The sequence below is a fragment of the Carcharodon carcharias genome, chromosome 7 (genome assembly GCF_017639515.1).
Source record: "Carcharodon carcharias isolate sCarCar2 chromosome 7, sCarCar2.pri, whole genome shotgun sequence".
Classification (NCBI taxonomy): domain Eukaryota; kingdom Metazoa; phylum Chordata; class Chondrichthyes; order Lamniformes; family Lamnidae; genus Carcharodon; species Carcharodon carcharias.
Window position 1 is genome coordinate 67,121,691 of NC_054473.1, and position 19,587 is coordinate 67,141,277.

Genomic DNA, 19,587 nt, shown 5'->3' on the forward strand with positions numbered 1-19,587 from the left:
TCTGTTCTCAAAATGGGAAAATATGTGACTAACCTTTTGAGTTTGCCTCAGCTGATTAGCTCAAGAATGGTATTTGCAGAGCAGGGTGTAAGCTACATGTTCAGTTTTAAAGATGATACAGCACAGAAGGAGGCCAGTTGGTCCTCATGCTTGTGCCATCTCTTTGGAGGAGATACCCAACCATTCCCAGTTCTACAACAGAGGAAAAGAAAATTAATAGTGGCTAAGGAGCAGTTACTACAGACAGATCCATAAATTTCAGCCTTTGGTAAACTTGCATTTTTAAATCACTAAGATCAAATAATGTCCATATCACTGAGATGGGAACATTTGTAGAATAGTTTCTATGTTGTCAATTTGCTTAATATAATTTTGGCCTTGAAATTGTGATGTCTATTCCATAGCACTTTGATTCTTGTATCATCTCTTCCTTTTCTAAATTTCAGTGGTTGAATTAAGTTAGTGAGGCATTTTTATTCTACTTAAATCGAAGCTCCTCAAAGAATGCAACAGAATGCAATCATCAGATTTTAATTCTTCCACTGAAACTACTTGAACACAATTATTTTCAGAAGTATGTCTGTGCAACCTCAAGCAAGGGTAGCTATTTCAAGTTGCAAGAAAAGTGCTCCTTGTCCGAATAAAGAACAATTTCAATTTTTTTTCTTTTTATGGTGCTGTTCATTTTATAGTTTTAATAATGGTGATAAATAGACTGAGACATGTCTTTCATTTCATAGTGCAAGACCATACCAGAGGGATCACCTCGGTCAGCCTGACACTAAGATTGTGACGCTCGGACAGACTACTCCCAGCAATGAAAGTGCAAGAAGAATGCAGAGTCAAGGTAGCTCTACACAGCAGAACTTGCAACAAGAACAGAGGCGGACTCTCCAAGTTGACACAAGTACAAAAAAAGGAGAAAGGTTCCATTCTACTTCCCCAGATAGAAGCAGTGCTCCAACATCTCCTTATTCAGTACCACAGATAGCTCCATTACCCAGCAGTACTCTATGTCCTATTTGTGCAACTACAGAGCTGAACTCCTCTCCAAAACAGCCAAACTTCAACACCTGTACTCAATGTCAATCAGTAGTGTGCAAGCAGTGTGGATTTAACCCTAATCCTCACATTACAGAGGTGAGTTTTTATTCTTTCTCTGAGCCTGTTTGACTTTTACAAGAAAATTTAATGTGTCTCACATGCAGTGTTGATAAGGTTACCTTTCTTAACTAAAATAGATGTGAGATTGGTTATTCAAACCTGATTCACCATAAACCATTTTCAGGCACTATCAGCGATCGATGCCCTGTTACTTTTTTCCTACATTTGTACAGAATCACAGTGAAAACAGCTCGTGCAATATTTAAAAAGGAAAAAAAAATTGAAGAAATGCAGGGAAAGGAAGAAAATGGGCCAAAAGTAGAAGGTTCAAGTCGAATTGCTAGCTCAGATGTAAAAGACCTCCATGTTGTCATTCATATGATTCTACACTATATGCAAGAAAAATATTTTTATTGCTTCTCGTAGGAAGTAATGACCTGATTTGCTTACCACTGAAAACCCTTGGGTCATTGTTATAATAATTACTTCAGATTAAAAAGGATTGTCAGATGAGTAATGTGGAATAAAACAGTAGGATGCTGATGCCAGGCAAGCTGAAGAAAGACTTATTAACGTGAGAAGGTTAGTTAAATTACATAATTGAAATTCCTTCAGCAGACCTGCCAGGTTTATTTAGGCAAGTAGCATTTTACCTTATCTCTCAAAAGTTACTGAATGTGCATGGCCTGATCCTCAAGGGGCAGAAGATTGAATTCCAGGTGTGCTGACGGTCTTATTTCCCATTGACTGTATCACTTCTTTAGCATGCAGTAAAAATAAAGCCTGCTGTTCATCAAGATTCCTGTTGCCAGTAAAATAAAAATGTCAAATTGTAACTATCTCATGTCTTTTCCCTTTTCTTCAATTTCATGTTTTTCAGTACGTGAGGCCTTCCAGATGTGTAATCTCTCAAAATCACTTGTGTATCAATGTTTCTCCCTCATTGATCATTGCCAAAAAGTATGACTGGTCATTTGTTTTATTAGTGCCTACAGGATTTAAGTGCATACAAAGTAGCAGTCATATCTGCCTCCATAACAGTGATTGTACTTTAAAGTAGTTCATGTGAAGTGCTTTGGTATGTTTCTGATGGAAGACAAGAAATTTCACAAGTAGAAGTTGTTTTCTTTACGGTCAAGTGAGAAGGTAACCTGCTCCATGTCTCCAAGTGCCAGTAGGAAAGATCCAAAAAATCTCTGAAGTGTAATAGCTCATTTTTGCATGCTATTCTTGCTCAATGACTTAGCCCAACTGAGACAAGAACTCTGGACAATGAACTCATGGCTTTCTGGTTGGAATTTAGTTGCTTAGCTAGTTGATGTACCACGCACTAAACCATGAGTCTCAGTTTACATGCCTGTCAATCTAATGGTGGAGAAACTTTTAAAGCCTTAGTCTGAGACAAAATTAATTCTTGTTTGGAAAATATGAATAAATAGATGACAGCACAGATTTGATAAAAGTAAATCATTGATGAAGTAATGGAGAGGATTGATGAAGGTAATGTGGCTCATGTTGCGCATATGGACTTTCAAAAGCCAATTGACTTGTTGGCAGAATTGAAGCTCATGAAATTAGAGGCAGTGGCATGCTGGGTACAAAGTTGGCTTACAGAAAGTAGAGAATAATGGTGAATGGTTGTTTTTCAGATTGGGGGAAGTATACAGTTCATACTCAAACTACTGGTTCTTTTGGATATGCTAATGATCTGGAATTGGTTATAAAGTGCATAATTTCAGTCTTTGCTGATCATACAAAACTTGGAAATGTAATAAATTGAAATTTCAGGGTCACATAGATTGGTAAAATAGGCAGACACACTGCAGTTGAAATTTAAAGGAGAGAACTATGAAGTGATGTATTTTGGCAGGAAAAATTAGGACAGGCAATATAAACTAACTGGTATAATTTCAAAGGGTGCAGGAATAGAGAGACTTGTGGATGTATATATTCAAATCTTTGAAGGTGGCACATCAAGTTGAGAAGGTTGTGGCTGTTTTAATATATATATATTGGATCTTTGGCTTTATAAACAAGGGAAAAAATACAAAAGCAAGGGTGTTGTGCTAAACCTTTTATACATAACCTGGTGGGGCCCAGCTGAAATCTATTGTCCAATTCTGGATGCCACACTTCAGAAAAGGATGTCAAGTTCTTGGAGAAGGAGATTGACTGGAATGCTATAAGGGATGCAGGATTTCAATTAAGTGGTGAGATGAGAGTAGTTGGGATTCTTCTGCTTAAATGAAAGGTGAAGTGACAATTTAATAGAGGTATTCAAAATCAAGAAGTATTTTGATTGAGTAAATGAAGAGAAACTACTTTGAATGCTTGATGGATCAGCAGCTAGCAGACGCGGATTTAATGTAACTGGCAAAAGAATCAGGCAAGATGTTTTTTTTCACGCAGTGAAATATACTTCCTGACATGATGCGTTTTCAAATGATAACTTTCGTAGGAGATTTGGATAAAAACTTAAAGAAGAGAATTGTAGGACTATGAGGAAAGAGCAGGGGAGTGGAACAAATTGGATAGTTCTTTCAGCAAACCTGCATGGGCATGAGGGGCTCTTTCTGTGCTGTATTATTTTATGTAATATCAAGTTTCCCAACTTTGTACTTGTATTCTAACAACTGAAGCAAACCTAGGATTTTATATAAATGGGATTATTGAATACCCACACTGTACTACTATCTGAAAAATTTAGCCCTTTCAGAATTGCTAGCGAGAGGGCTTTTTCAGGAGCCAGCTCCATACATTACACTTTCCCTGAGCTCCTCTGGAGACTGAACCGTGTTTCCAGTCAAAGAGGATTAAACTGAATAGCATGTAGCTCAGGTTATCTGATATCTGGTAAGGTTTGTTAAATGCCTTGTAGCTTTGCAGCTCCAAATGCTTGTTAAAATAGAAACAAAAGTCTAGTAAACCTTACTGGTGAGAACTTTGCTCCCCACACCAATTCAGAAAAATCATTTAGAAGAGTTCCAGTCTTGTTTCCTGGATTGCCATACAAAAGCATGACACTATCCATAGAATCTATTAGTTGGACTGTTCCATTCCCCAAATTTTGACCAGACTATGATTTTGGGGAGGTGAAGGAGTGAAAAAAATGCAAACACTGAAACGAAAACTGAGGAACTAATATATTGTGAACAATCTGAGGATATTGTCCACAGCTTTTCACAGGCTTTTTGCTCTTTGCTTCAAATGCTGGTGCAAACATGTTTGTTTCAGCTGTAAAACTGAAGGTGCATTACTTTGTTGTGCTAAATTTGTGGTGAGTGGTAGTATAGCAGCCTCTTGCTGTCACTCTTTCCCGCATCTACTTTTCTGCTCATTGCCTTTCACCATCATTGCACTATCACTGGGCATGGGTTCTGTCGAAGGGTCATGAGGACTCGAAACAGCAACTCTTTTCTTCTCCGCCGATGCTGCAAGACCTGCTGAGTTTTTTCAGGTAATTCTGTTTTTGTTTTTGTTTTGGATTTCCAGCATCTGCGGTTTCTTTGTTTTTATGGGTGATTCAATCACTGGTTCTGAAAAGTTAACAAAAATAAATCCCTGTTGCATTTGGAACAACATCTGACTGTTTACAATGCTGAGAGGATGTTGCAGCTGCAGTACTTTAATATAAATTTCCTTTTTTTTGGCTTCCTTGGTTATTTGTATTGCATACTTTTGCACAATGTACTGAGGGCATAAATCTCTAATAGTCGTTTAGTCGTCCAGAACTTGAGTGTTACTGAAAAAAGACATTTTGCCAAAGATTTTCATCTTACACTCATCAGAACAATTGCAAGAGCACGAATGTCAGGGGAAGAAATAACTTTACACTGTATGAGAAGAGAGTGCTGATTGGTTGGTAAGTGGACTCTGTTTGGTAGAGGCATTGCAATGGAGAAACACCAGTTAATGGTGACTGACTGTTAACTGTCAAGCATTGTGTGAAATTTAAACGAGGCAGCTTGACTCTGGTCTAGGCATTGCCCTGAGGAATGAACCAGCAAATGGCTGACAGTTACACTGACAACCAAATTTAAGATTGTAAGTTGGGCTCACAGTGTGGTGCATTTGCGTGTACTGGAAACTACATACATTAATACACAGAGTCCTGTTCTTTGCAGACAGCAAGAACATGTGTTCACATTGTGCCTGTTTCAGCTAAGCAAAAAAGGTGATAGCCATTCGCTGACTCATTCCTCAGAGCAATGCCTTGACCAGTCAGGGTCAAGCTGCCTGGTTTAAATTTCAAGCAATGTTTGACAGTTAACTGTCAGTCACTATTAACTGGTGCATTCTCCATGGCAACACCTCTACCTATCAGAGTTCAGTTGTCAACCAATCAACACTCTCTTCTCATACAGTATAAAGTTGCTGCTTCCCCTGACATTCGCATTCTTGCAATTGTCCTGATGACTGCAAGGTGAAAAGCTTTGCGAAAATGTCTTATTTTCAGCAATAATCTCTAAATTAATGCTGACGGTTGCTTTGAGCACAAAGGATCAGTCTATCAGAATGGCTGGGGAAGTACAAGTTCAGTCATCATATAGTCTAATGCATTAGTCCAGCAACTGTAGTTCAATACGTGAAGAGTTCCAGATGATGACATTGAAAGAAAGTGAAAGTTCATCAATTAAAAGTAGTTTTCCTTCAAATACTTTAGATGAACATAGATTGTTCATCAGAACTTCTTTTTAATTGAACTCAGTTTAAACAGTTGCACCTGTTGTGCTGTTTATCCAGTTACCTCGTTGAAGACTAGCCACCTAATCACTAGTAGATGCCAAAGCCTGCAGTCGTTCTACTTGCTATTTTGAATGCCTTTGGATTGTGCAGTCTGTAGGCAAGAGAAAAGTACTTGCTGCCATCAGCCAAAGAGGGTTATCAGTTTCATTCATTGGATAGAGCCGTGTGAGGTTTCTTAAATTCCGACAACTAGCAGCATTTCAGATCATTCGTGCCACCCATTTACATCTTTGTAATTTATGTTCGATTTCCAAGCTACTCTGCTTGCCTGTTGTAGCACAATTATACTTTTCCTAGTGGAGGTTAATCTCTCTAGTTACATTGTTTTAATTCTGGACTTTTTTACTTGGTGCATAATTTATTTATCTAGTCATTGATGGCAGCAGTTAAAGGAATAATTCAGCTGTAACAAAAGTATTTTCAATGTAAATTACATTCCCAGCCCGATCAGAAAGTTGCTGCATAAGCAATGTTGGACAGATGGACATCCCTTTCTATGGTAGCGGCTAATCAGGAGACATCTAAGCTGAGGTAATTTCAGTAGTTGTGGAGGAATGCAACAACTGTTCAAAAATAGTAATGTTAATTTGGCTCAGATGATTAAAGTAGTGAGTGGTTGATCTATGCAGACCTGGAGGTTCTATAGGCAATATTCTTGGTCAGTATTACTAACTGATTTCAGTTAGAGCTTGTGAATTGGGCACTATAAATTACCTATGTCTTCCCTTGAGGATAGGGAACAGAAAAATCCTTACCTCTGATCCAGCATGCCCTGCCGAATGTTATATGACATCATGAAAACTGTGGCTCAGCTTTGATGCTACCTGAGGTTGTATCATTTGTCTGCATTTACTATCTGGCTTAGACATGGCCAATTGTTATTTAGGCAAGATATTTGAATGAAATCAAATCTGTGCAAGTATCCTCTATCAAGAAGCTAATAACTTCAAAATGTCGGGTGCGAGAAAATTAACAGAGAACGGGTTAGGAAACAGGCAAGCAGAGTAACTTGGAAATCAAACATAAACTACACATATGCAAATGATTTGAAATGCTGATACTTGTGGAAATTTAAGAAATTATAATCCACATGGTTGAGTTTTTTTATATCAATTAAAATTATAATACATTTGCATCAAGGGTACCAGACAGGATGAATTTGTATACACAGATGAATAAAGTGCCAGACTAAGCATAATGACTTGCATTGGTATTTATGTGTAACTTTGCCCAGAGGATGCTGCATCTTTTCATACTCTGTGGGAAGTTTGTAATTGTCACTTTTCCCTGAGGCAAATTTTATATTTAGCTTTCTTTATGCAACAGAAGTACATCAATTTGAATTTTTTTATGCATACATCATGTGCCTGGTCACAGATGCCTTGAAGCCAAGATCTGTTAACCAGAAAGTGCATAATTCATTCTTTGTGTCACGAGGTTTATATTTTCTAATGTGCTGTCTACATATTTCCAGGAGCCCTTGGATAAGCACATGGCAGATCTGTAATACCATGTAAAGCTGTACATATCATGTAAAATCATGGCTAACCATTTTAGAAAGTGTAGAATAATTTCATTTGTCATGCTATTTCAATAGCTATTTGAATAATTAGTTGTTTGAAAATTAGAGAATTTTAACTGCTTAACTCATGAAGAGTTGAGTCCTTTTTAGAATAGTTTACTAATGAATGCTTCTCAGATTGCCATCTGTTTTAAATCACTGTCCCTTGATAATTTTCTTTGAGTGTAGGCATTTTGTTATTTAAGCGATTAATGTGATGGTTCTCACAAAAAAAAAACTTTAAGATGCTGGTTTTGAGAAATGGATTGTATTCCTATTTTTAAAAATCGATCAGTATTGTGCACTCCCAAATTAGGGCAAGGCTCTATCTACACCGTGTACCTTAACTTCAAAGATCATTGTCTTCATTTCCCACATTAGTATCCTTATTAAGGGAAGCAAATTAAATGTTTTTTTTTCACTGTTAACTCATTATCTAGGATCCAGATTCATGTTGTCCAAATTGTTTCACTTGAGAACCTTTTAGAAACACAGCATATCCTGGGTTTAATGCACCTTTGCGTAAATTATTCCCAATTTTGGATGATATGACCAAAAAAAAAAGTCTGACAGAAGAAACTAATGCCTGTGGAAACTGATAAATTTAGCTTCCTGGATGGCTCATGGATGTAATTGACTGAGCCATTCAGATTAGAAGTTTCTTGGTTTAATCTATGGTATCTGCCGATTTTAGTGGGTTTTCAGGGACTGGGAGAAGGTGGGGGAACAGCAGATGGTTTCAGCTGTTTTTCAGTAGCCTCAACAACCCTGGGTTAGGAAATCAGACAGTGCTTCTGAATGAGTTACCAGTCATAAACATAGATAACAATATGAGGATGTCTGAAAATGGATTGAGTCAGGTGATATTAACATTAGTTGAGAAGCTTGAAGAATGGCTGTGTGGACAAGCTCTCAACAAGCATAAGTGTTCTTACTTGGAATACCGCTATGACTGGCAGATGCAATAATGCAGGTATGATGAGGTTCTGTTCTAGTGCTGTTTCAATGGTGTGTTATCACTGCCCATTATACTGCTGGTAGAATGTAACAGCAGCGTGAAAATTTGCAGTAATTTTTCTGTAGCATCCTGGACTAATTTGTTGTGATCCCAATGCACTGCTCCATTGTTCCTGAAAATGCTATGTTTATGAGTTTTCCCTGTTTAATTCTTTCGGGATCAGCATAATATGTGGCAACTGAAAACTAGGGCTAGATAAATAAGCCTCCATGGTGCCAGCAATTCACTTGTTTCAGGACAGAATTTGATTAAAGTGACAGCCACATTTGTTCTCTTGTATCTGATGTATAAAATTGAATGAGCAAATTATTTTAGTCTTTGGTTAAATTAAGTTGTGACCATTATCAGGAATGGTGGAATGATGTTCTGTCATAACTGATAAGTTTGAAAATTTTTATAACCAGTGTCAAGAGGCCAATATAAAAACTAATGAATATTCAAACCTTCACAGCCTTTAAAACATATTTCGTATTATCAATTTGCAGAAAATTTGAATTGACCTGGAATTTGTAGGATTTTTGAGGGCAAACTGTCAGTGTGGTCATTACCACTTTGAATTTGACCACAACTTCAGGAAACGCAAGCACAGATTGACATGGAAACCCTGAAGTTGTGGTCTGTCATTCATTGCTGCACCACAGACTGCTTTGGGGGCCTCTCAGCTTTGAGCCGGCAATCAGTGAAGTCAAACATCCTGGATGTTTGAAATGACCCTTTCCTTTGAACCCAAAGTCCACTCAGTGTCTGCAATAAAGTTTAGAGCCACTCATGGCCAGCATGAGATACTGGCATGCCATGCACTTTCAAAACAAGTGAAGCATATATCATTTTGGCACTCACATCAAATGAACATAACAATATATGGTGTTAATGGTCACACCAGTAAATATATAAATTCTCTTATCACTAATAGAAACCCCATTAAAAAAATTAAGCCTTGTTTGGTGAGGTGTAAACTGGGTTTTTAACAAAGATTTGAGTAACAACTAACTTGGATTGACTCATTGTTAGCCCTCTTGTAATTTGCCCAAGTGTCATCCTCTGTCCATGTATACCCATTTCCAGGAGAGGCCCTGTACATTGTACGTGAGCCCAGACTGGCTTCGTTTCTTTTACAACGCACTCCACTCCCATGTCGTTATCTGGTTAAGAAATTGGAAAGCATCTATTGCCCCAAGTGAAACCTTTGAAACCATAATCTTTTAACCTGTGTGGCACAGTAGCATGGCACATGGACACTGATCTTGACTGACGCTGTTAGAATAAGCCTATCAAAATGCAATTTTAAAAGTTTGAACTGTAAGCTATTCAAAATATGTTGGTATATTACTGCCATCTGCAAAATATTAAACATTTTATATGAATTTTGATGTCCGTACCCAGAATTTCCAGGCATTGTAAGAGTGTGTCGAGAGTGCAGGCCATCTTGTGAAGGATGCTGTTGGGTGAACCCAAACAGTAATTCACAGTGGAGTTGATAAATGTCTTTTGCCAAGAAATGCCGCTATGCAACAGAAACCTATTAAAAATTGTGATACTAGTTAGAGTTAACAGCTTTCAAAATGACTGAGCTGTTTAACCTTTACTCAAGGTATCAATTTTTGTCTGCTGATCATTCTGTCTTTTCCACCAGTACACATCAGGTGTTTTTACACTATTGCATTAACATCAACTCCTAATAAGCAAATCTTGTGCAGCTGATACGTTGGTTTACATTTGTTACTGCTATCCGTATTCAGTCAAGTGTTGCACTAACCCATTACTTTGAGTCCCTTTGCCTGCTGCTTCCAAAGTACTTGGTTGCCTTATTAATGCCAGAAGTTGATTCAGCATGTTAACATTATTTTTTTCATAGAATTACATTCATAACACAAGAAATAGGAGCAGCATAGACCATATGGCCGGTCAAGCCTGCTCCGCTATCCAATATCCCTTGATTCCCTGAGAGACCAAAATTTTGTCTATCTCAGCCTTAAATATATTCAATGATGGCGCATTCACAACCCTCTGGGGTGGACAACTGCAAAGATTCAAAAGCATTGAGTGAAGACATTTCTCTTCATTTTGGTTTTAAATGAGACTGTGCCCACAGTTTTAAATTGTTTCTCATGGTGAGTCAATCTCTTCACATCTACCTATAAAAGTCCTTCAGAATCCTATATGTTTCAATGAGATCACCTCTCATTCTTCAAAACTCCAGAGAATATAGGTCCAATTTACTCAGCCTCTCATCATAGGACACCACTCATATCCCAGGGACCTATCCAGCGAACCTTCACTGTAAGTAACTAATGTAAGTATGGCCTTCCTTAAATATGGAGACCAAAACTGCACACAGTATTCCAGATGTGGTCTCACCAAAGCCCTGTACAATGGTAGCAAGACCTCTTTATTCCTGTATTCCAATATCCTTGCCCATTTGCCTTCCTTATTGCTTTTTGTTTTCTTTACTCTTTCATGGGATGTGGGCATGGTTGCCTGTCCTTAATTGCCATTGAACTGAGTGACTTGCTCGGCCATTTCAGAGGGTGGTTAAGAGTCAAATGTAGGCTGGAGCAAGAAAGGATGGCAGGTTTCCTTCCCTAAACCAGGTGGGTTTCATGTTTACCGTTTCTGTTCCAAGCTTTATATCCCAGATTTTATTTATTGAATTTAAATTCCACCAGCTGTCGTGGTGGGATTTGAACCCATGTTCCCAGAGCATTAATCTGGGCCTCTGGGATCCTAGTCCAGTGACATTACCACTAAGCCACCGTCTCCCCCAGGTGCTTGCTGCACCTGCATGCTAACTTCTTGCATTCCTTGTACAAGTACACCCAAGTCTCCCTGAACATCAACACTCACAAGTTTTTTGCCCCTTTATACTCTTCTATTCTTATGACCAAAGTGATTAATCTCAAGCTTATCCACATCATACTCCATCTGTCATCTTGTTGCCCACTCACTTAACCTGTCTATATGTTTTACAGTCATGGAAATATGCTGTTTGGCTCTTCCAATTCCTGTTGGACTGGCAACATCTGTGGAACATACAAACATACGAATTAGGAACAGGAGTAGGTCATTTGGCCCTCAAGCCTGCTCCGCCATTTGGTAAGATCATGGCTGATCTGATTATGGCCTTAACTCGACTTTCCTGGCTATCCCCGATACTCTTCGACTCCCTTGTCAGTCAAGAAACTGTCTGACTTAGCATTAAATATATTCAGTGACCCTGCCTCCACTACTGTCTGAGGAAGAGAATTCCACAGACTAATGACCCTTGAGGGGAAAAAAAAATTCTCCTTATCTCCGTCTTAAAAGGGAGACGTTAAAATGTGTCCCTTAGTTCTAGTATCTCCCATAAGGGATAGAAACAAAATTAACATTTCAGGTCAATGATCTTTCATCAGAACCCTCAGAAACCATCCCTGTTGCTGTTTATCTTCCATATGAGCAATTATCTTAATCCATTGTGTACTCATCACCCTTTATTCCCTCTTTCTTTAGCTCCCATTTTTCTACTGTTCATCTGCAATGTTTTAATCATTAACTAACTATGGTATTGGATTTGATGGCCTCAAAACCCTTGGTTAATGAAGAAAAAAATCTCTTGTACCTAAGCCCTGACATTCTGGCTCCATGAATTGCTGGGAACAGCCTGTTTTTATTTAAAACAAAAACAGAATTACCTGGAAAATCTCAGCAGGTCTGGCAGCATCGGCGGAGAAGAAAAGAGTTGACGTTTCGAGTCCTCATGACCCTTCGACAGAACTTGAGTTCGAGTCCAAGAAAGAGTTGAAATATAAGCTGGTTTAAGGTGTGTGTGTGGGGGGCGGAGAGATAGAGAGAGAGAGAGGTGGAGGGGGGGTGTTGTTGTAGGGATAAACAAGCAGTGATAGAAACAGATCATCAAAAGATGTCAATGACAATAGTACAATAGAACACATAGGTGTTAAAGTTGGTGATATTATCTAAACGAATGTGCTAATTAAGAATGGATGGTAGGGCACTCAAGGTATAGCTCTAGTGGGGGTGTTTTTTTTAATTTTTTTTATATAATGGAAATAGGTGGGAAAAGGAAAATCTTTATAATTTATTGGAAAAAAAAAAGAAGGGGGAAACAGAAAGGGGGTGGGGATGGGGGAGGGAGCTCACGACCTAAAGTTGTTGAATTCAATATTCAGTCCGGAAGGCTGTAAAGTGCCTAGTCGGAAGATGAGGTGTTGTTCCTCCAGTTTGCGTTGGGCTTCACTGGAACAATGCAGCAAGCCAAGGACAGACATGTGGGCAAGAGAGCAGGGTGGAGTGTTAAAATGGCAAGCGACAGGGAGGTTTGGGTCATTCTTGCGGACAGACCGCAGGTGTTCTGCAAAGCGGTCGCCCAGTTTACGTTTGGTCTCTCCAATGTAGAGGAGACCACATTGGGAGCAACGAATGCAGTAGACTAAGTTGGGGGAAATGCAAGTGAAATGCTGCTTCAATTAAAAGGAGTGTTTGGGTCCTTGGACGGTGAGGAGAGAGGAAGTGAAGGGGCAAGTGTTGCATCTTTTGCGTGGGCATGGGGTGGTGCCATAGGTGGGGGTTGAGGAGTAGGGGATGATGGAGGAGTGGACCAGGGTGTCCCGGAGGGAGCGATCCCTACGGAATGCCGATAAGGGGGGTGAAGGGAAGATGTGTTTGGTGGTGGCATCATGCTGGAGTTGGCGGAAATGGCGGAGGATGATCCTTTGAATGCGGAGGCTGGTGGGGTGATAAGTGAGGACAAGGGGGACCCTATCATGTTTCTGGGAGGGAGGAGAAGGCGTGAGGGCGGATGCGCGGGAGATGGGCCGGACACGGTTGAGGGCCCTGTCAACGACCGTGGGTGGAAAACCTCGGTTAAGGAAGAAGGAGGACATGTCAGAGGAACTGTTTTTGAATGTAGCATCATCGGAACAGATGCGACGGAGGCGAAGGAACTGAGAGAATCTGTTCCGATGATGCTACCTTCAAAAACAGTTCCTCTGACATGTCCTCCTTCTTCCTTAACCGAGGTTTTCCACCCACGGTCGTTGACAGGGCCCTCAACCGTGTCCGGCCCATCTCCCGCGCATCCGCCCTCACGCCTCCTCCTCCCTCCCAGAAACATGATAGGGTCCCCCTTGTCCTCACTTATCACCCCACCAGCCTCCGCATTCAAAGGATCATCCTCCGCCATTTCCGCCAACTCCAGCATGATGCCACCACCCAACACATCTTCCCTTCACCCCCCCCCTATCGGCATTCCATAGGGATTACTCCCTCCGGGACACCCTGGTCCACTCCTCCATCACCCCCTACTCCTCAACCCCCACCTATGGCACCACCCCATGCCCACGCAAAAGATGCAACACCTGCCCCTTCACTTCCTCTCTCCTCACCGTCCAAGGACCCAAACACTCCTTTCAAGTGAAGCAGCATTTCACTTGCATTTCCCCCAACTTAGTCTACTGCATTCGTTGCTCCCAATGTGGTCTCCTCTACATTGGAGAGACCAAACGTAAACTGGGCGACCGCTTTGCAGAACACCTGCGGTCTGTCTGCAAGAATGACCCAAACCTCCCTGTCGCTTGCCATTTTAACACTCCACCCTGCTCTCTTGCCCACATGTCTGTCCTTGGCTTGCTGCATTGTTCCAGTGAAGCCCAACACAAACTGGAGGAACAACACCTCATCTTCCGACTAGGCACTTTACAGCCTTCCGGACTGAATATTGAATTCAACAACTTTAGGTCGTGAGCTCCCCCCCCCATCCCCACCCCCTTTCTGTTTCCCCCTTCCTTTTTTTTCCAATAAATTATATAGATTTTCCTTTTCCCACCTATTTCCATTATATAAAAAAAAACACCCCCACTAGAGCTATACCTTGAGTGCCCTACCATCCATTCTTAATTAGCACATTCGTTTAGATAATATCACCAACTTTAACTTTAACACCTATGTGTTCTATTGTACTATTGTCGTTGACATCTTTTGATGATCTGCTTCTATCACTGCTTGTTTGTCCCTACAACCACACCCCCCCCCCACCTCTCTCTCTCTCTATCTCTCCGCCCCCCACACACACGCCTTAAACCAGCTTATATTTCAACTCTTTCTTGGACTCGAACTCAAGTTCTGTCGAAGGGTCATGAGGACTCGAAACGTCAACTCTTTTCTTCTCCGCCGATGCTGCCAGACCTGCTGAGTTTTTCCAGGTAATTCTGTTTTTGTTTTGGATTTCCAGCATCCGCAGTTTTTTTGTTTTTATCTCTGTTTTTATTTAGTCTGTCCCATCGCTGAGTAATTTTAAACACTTATATAAAACCAACTTTTAATCTCCTCCTTTTCCAGTGCAAACATCCCAGTTTTTCAAGTCTCTCTTTGTATTTGCATTTCTTTATACTAGGCAACGTTGCTCCTTCTTCATTGCTTCAACATCTACCCTATAATATGGAGCCCAAAACTGCACATAGCACTTTAAACATGTTCTTTGTATAGATATACTGATGTCTTGATTTGCAGTAAACTCAGTATTCCGTTAGCTTTTCTTATGGACTTCATCACTTGTGCTGTTTTTGTGTGAACTTGTACAGAATGTGTAATTATTATTTTTCCTTTGCAATGTACACTCATGTTAACTAACATTGAATTCCATCTGTCACCTTTTTTGTCCACTCCTCCAGTTTATCATCTTGCACTTTATTCCTCAAAATAATTTACTTTGCCTACTATTTTAGTATTGTTTACAAATGTGGACACTGCCCTTTTAAGCTCTGTATCCAAAGTATGATGCAATGCTTTGTCATGATTTTAGGGTGTAAAATGTATGGGACTGAATTCTTGCCTGCCCTTAGCCCATGTACTTTTTTTCTTCAATGGAAGATGAAAAAAATGTAAGGACAGGCATACACTATTCAGTGTGTCCATTCTCCTCATTTGAAAGGTGCTCAATTGAGGTGGGGTGGTTGTGGGTGGGCAGTTGGGTGAACTGCAGGGAGAGACTGTATTTGTGAACAATACTAGCTTTCCATTTTCCAAATTCTCATTTTACAGGAGGGTCAGAATAATATATTATATTGTTTGGGAGTGTGATTTTTGGATTGCTTTCTCAAAAACCCAGGTTACATAAAATAGTCCAATGTTCATCAGTAGATCTAGCCAAGCTGGCACAGAGGTGGTGCAGCTCAAGGAAGGTTGCCTGAGTCTGGAAGAGTGGTGAGGAAGCCACAGCAGCAGTGAATGGGGCCCAGGCTGCTCAGTTCGTCCCTCAGGAGCAGAGCTTTTGCATTAAGTGGGCCTGGAGGGCCATTGAGGTTCTTTGGAGGCACGGTCTATGACCCTGGGCCAGTGCAAAAACTGGCCCTATGTGACCAAAGCCTGCTGAAGAAGAAGTAGTAATATAGCTGGAAAAGAAGACCATGAAGGCTGAAACTGGGAGCAGAGCTGAGAGCAATCTGCAAAAATGTGCCTTTGGTGAAAATGGTACCTGTGGACTTGGGTGGAGTAAAGCTGCTGTTGGATGGGAATCGGTGGCCAAAGCCAGTCAGAAAAGGAGCTGGAACTCTACCTGATGAAATTGGAACTTTGAAGGACTTTGTGGTTGAAATTGATCCAATCTATGCCGAGTGAGCTGTCCAGTAAATTCGTGAGATCTGTCTTTGTTATATCTGCTATTTAATGCATTCGTTTGTTGTCACCATAGCTTTAGTGGGGCCATTGGAATTGTCTTGTTTCTTCTCTGGCTTTCTTGAAGCCTTCCTTAGTTCACATCTGATTTTTATTGTTCTCCTGCTTTAATTCCTCAATTTCTCCTTCAATTGTTGCCAGGACAAGGCTTTTGGGCTTTCGTTTCCAATGCCCATACTTGACTATCTTTCTCCATAATTATACTTAGCCACCTTTTTGATTCCTGAACATCTACTTTTGATCTAACCCACTCATTTGTGCCTCTGTCCAATCCAGCTGATTCTGAACATCCTCTACATTTCAAAAGCTCACAACCTTCTCTTGAGAGTCCAGCTCTTGCATCAATATAATGCAACATTCCACGCTAGTGATGTGCTAGACATTTTTTTAGTTTCATGCAAAAGCTTCAAGCTTTTGGACTTCCAGATACTAATAAAGTCACTGGTCGTGTCTCTTGCTATAGCTAATCTAACCTGGATTTCATTCTTGGATGTAACTTTGGTGTTTATTATTGAGCCAAGGTGCTCAGCCTCTACTTCGGTGCTTCCAATCTTGACGTTTAACATGTAATTTGTAATGTGTATTGACTACAATTTGCCTGTTAATCCCTGTTTAATTTATGTTGATTATGGTTTGATTGTTCAAGTAAAAGTTAGAAAAAGTGAAACCTTGTCTGTTGGTTTATTCATTTAGTTTGGTCTCCACAGGGGTCATAACAAACTTAAACTTTTACATTTTTGCTATTGACCTAACAATATTCTTATTAAACCGTTGCTCCTCATTACTGTGCACCAGTCCACTGACTTGAATCTGTGGTAATTTGCTAATGTGGTTGACCAATAGCATAACATTGATACAGTGCATACAATCAGCTTCTTGAGTTGTGTACATGGCTAAAGTAAATTCTATAAGGGAGGAAGCTCTATGGATACAGTTAATGATGCACCAAGTCCCTTTAATAAAATGTTTATAATCTTTATATCGAAGTATTATAATTGTTCCATCCACAATTGTTCTGATTAAACATTAAGGCCAGAATTTTCCTGTTAGTGTACAGGGCAGGCCCCGCATGCCACTTCGTAAAATAACGCGCGGTGACATTGGGCGATCATCCCGACATCAGCGCGTGCCATTGTTATATTTAGGTGGGCTGGCGTGCAATGTTCTCTGATGCGCGCCCGCCATTAATTAATCACGTAGTTAAGGCCCTTGAGGCAGCAATTCGTTGCAATTTTTTGGGACCCGTGCAATCTTCAGGGCGTCACATGGGTGGAATGGGCATGTGGGTAGGAGACATTTGTATAAACCTCATCCACTGGTGGGACAAAAGGGGTGAGTGGGGCCGCAACTGTTACCTGTCAGATATTTAATTGTGAAAGTTACTTATACTTGCCTGTGTGAGCAGGAATACTTCAAAACTCATTCCAGCTCCTTGGACAGGAGTAAAAGCCTTCAGGTCAGGACTCTACAGTAAAGATCATTTTTGGGGCCAGCAGGTTTCAGGAAGCCTTCTCTTAGCCTGGGAATGGGAATTTGCTCTCCACTGGAGGTACCTCTGAGGAGGAAGGGAGGTCCAGAAGACTGAGATGGCCATGAGTCCATATTCAGCCTCCAGGGGAGCCACCTTTGGGAGGAGAGGTGCAGGTACAAGGAAGCAGGGCCAACAGGAAGTCCAAGGCGGAAGGGTCCGTAGAAGACGCCACTATTCTCCTGCCAGGGTTTACAGGTGGTGAAGCAGGTACCTCAGTATCTCTGAGGTGCAGTGACGAAGGAGGCTCTGTCTCAAGGGAGACAGTTACCTCCATCTGTCAGATGGTAGGCCCTGAGATCTGTGCCAACTGTGTGGGTGGGCAGCCCATGTCAATGGCACTAAAGGTCACAGCTGCCCTCAACTTCTATGCCACCAGCTCTTTCCAGGGGTCGGTGGGTGATCTCTGCGGGGTCTCCCAATCGGCTGCCCACACTTGTGTCAAGCAGATGATAGACACTCTGTTCAGGCATGCATTGACATTCATCCACTACTGCTGGGACGAGGCCAGCCAGGCAGAGCGAGCCAGAGGCTTTGCAGCGATTGCTGGCTTCCCTCACGTCCAGGGTGCAATAGACTGCACACATGTGGCCATCAAGGCGCCAGCAGGTGAGCCCAGTGCCGCCTTCAACAGGAAGGGATTCCACTTCGTGAACGTGCAGATAGGGTGATCACAGGATGCTGATTCTGCAAGTCTGTGCAAAGTACCCAGGCAGCTCCCACACTCTGACACTCCCAAGTGCCAAGGCTCTTCAGTGCTCCAGCCCAGTTGAGTGGATGGCTGCTGGGTGACAAGGGCTATCCCTTCAAAAGGTGGCTCATGACACCTCTCTGCCATCCAAGAACAGAAGCTGAGCAGCGGTACAATAGGAGCCATGTCTCCACAAAGGCTGCGGTGGAGAGAGCCTTTGGTCTTCTCAAGATGCGCATCCATGCCTGGACTGTTCAGGGGGCATACTCCAATATCCCCCAGATTGTGTGCTGCTGATAGTGGTTGTATGCTGTGCTCTCCACAATCTTGCACTGCAAAGGGGCGACGCAGTGGACAAGCAAGACATAGATGCAGTTGCTCCGGATACACAGGATCAGTCCAGTAGTGAGTCCAAGGATGAGCGCGCATAGGAGAATGCTGGGGGGGGGGGTGGTAGACACTGACCCAGGCATACTCCAGGGACACCCGGGAGGCTTTAATCCAAAGAATCTTCAGCTAGCACACCACAGATGGATCTTCAACACACACCAGGGCTGCAGGCTCCATACTCGATAACTGAGTGCTAAATCTGCCTGGATACTAACATTAACTAAGGCCCTTGTCAATAAAGCTCAATGTCAAACAACTCACTTAACATCATGGGTTCCCATCCACCTGCAGAAGTAAAGAATCACCCTGAGGCATGGCAACATGTCAAAATTTATTGAGATTACAAAAGTAACTTCAGAAATAAAAAAAAGTGTTGCACATCACACCAAGTCTTAAATGAACTAATATGGAGCGACATAAAAGCACCAGTGAGAAACCCATGATGTGCCTAAGGTGCCTTAAATTTACGCTTATGGATGCTATGCCAAGGTGCTGTCCCCTCGCTGGCACTGGCACCTGAGACAACCTGCTCACTGTACTGTATTGTTGGTGTCGGTGATCTTGGTGGTCATCCTCTTGGCCCTGCCTAGGAGGGAGTGGCCAGTTCCACAGCTGCCTTCTCCCCAGTTGCCATAGCCTCATCGGATGCCATGGCACTGGCAGAGAGGCGGAGGAGCTGCTGCCCTCATCCAAAGCTCCTTGTGAGGAGCTCGCAGAGATGATAGGCAGCTCCTGCGCCGATGTGAGGTCCCTTCAGACTTCCCTGCTCACCGTAGATGGATGGGCACCGAGCTGGGATACTTGGTGCCCAAACCATCTCCCACATGGGCAATGACCAGCTGAGGTTAATGCCGCTGTGAGGGTTGCAGATCTGAGCGCAA

The 19,587-nt window shown here is 41.6% G+C and overlaps 1 protein-coding gene across 1 annotated transcript in view; it reads left to right on the forward strand.

The window, feature by feature from the left end:
- LOC121279999 (protein bassoon-like) overlaps positions 1-19,587 on the forward strand; it is a 382,622-nt gene that overhangs the window by 16,917 nt on the left and 346,118 nt on the right. The window contains exon 2 of the mRNA XM_041191629.1: positions 741-1,140. Coding sequence (XP_041047563.1) covers positions 741-1,140 — 400 coding nt within the window. The remainder of the gene's footprint in view (positions 1-740; positions 1,141-19,587) is intronic.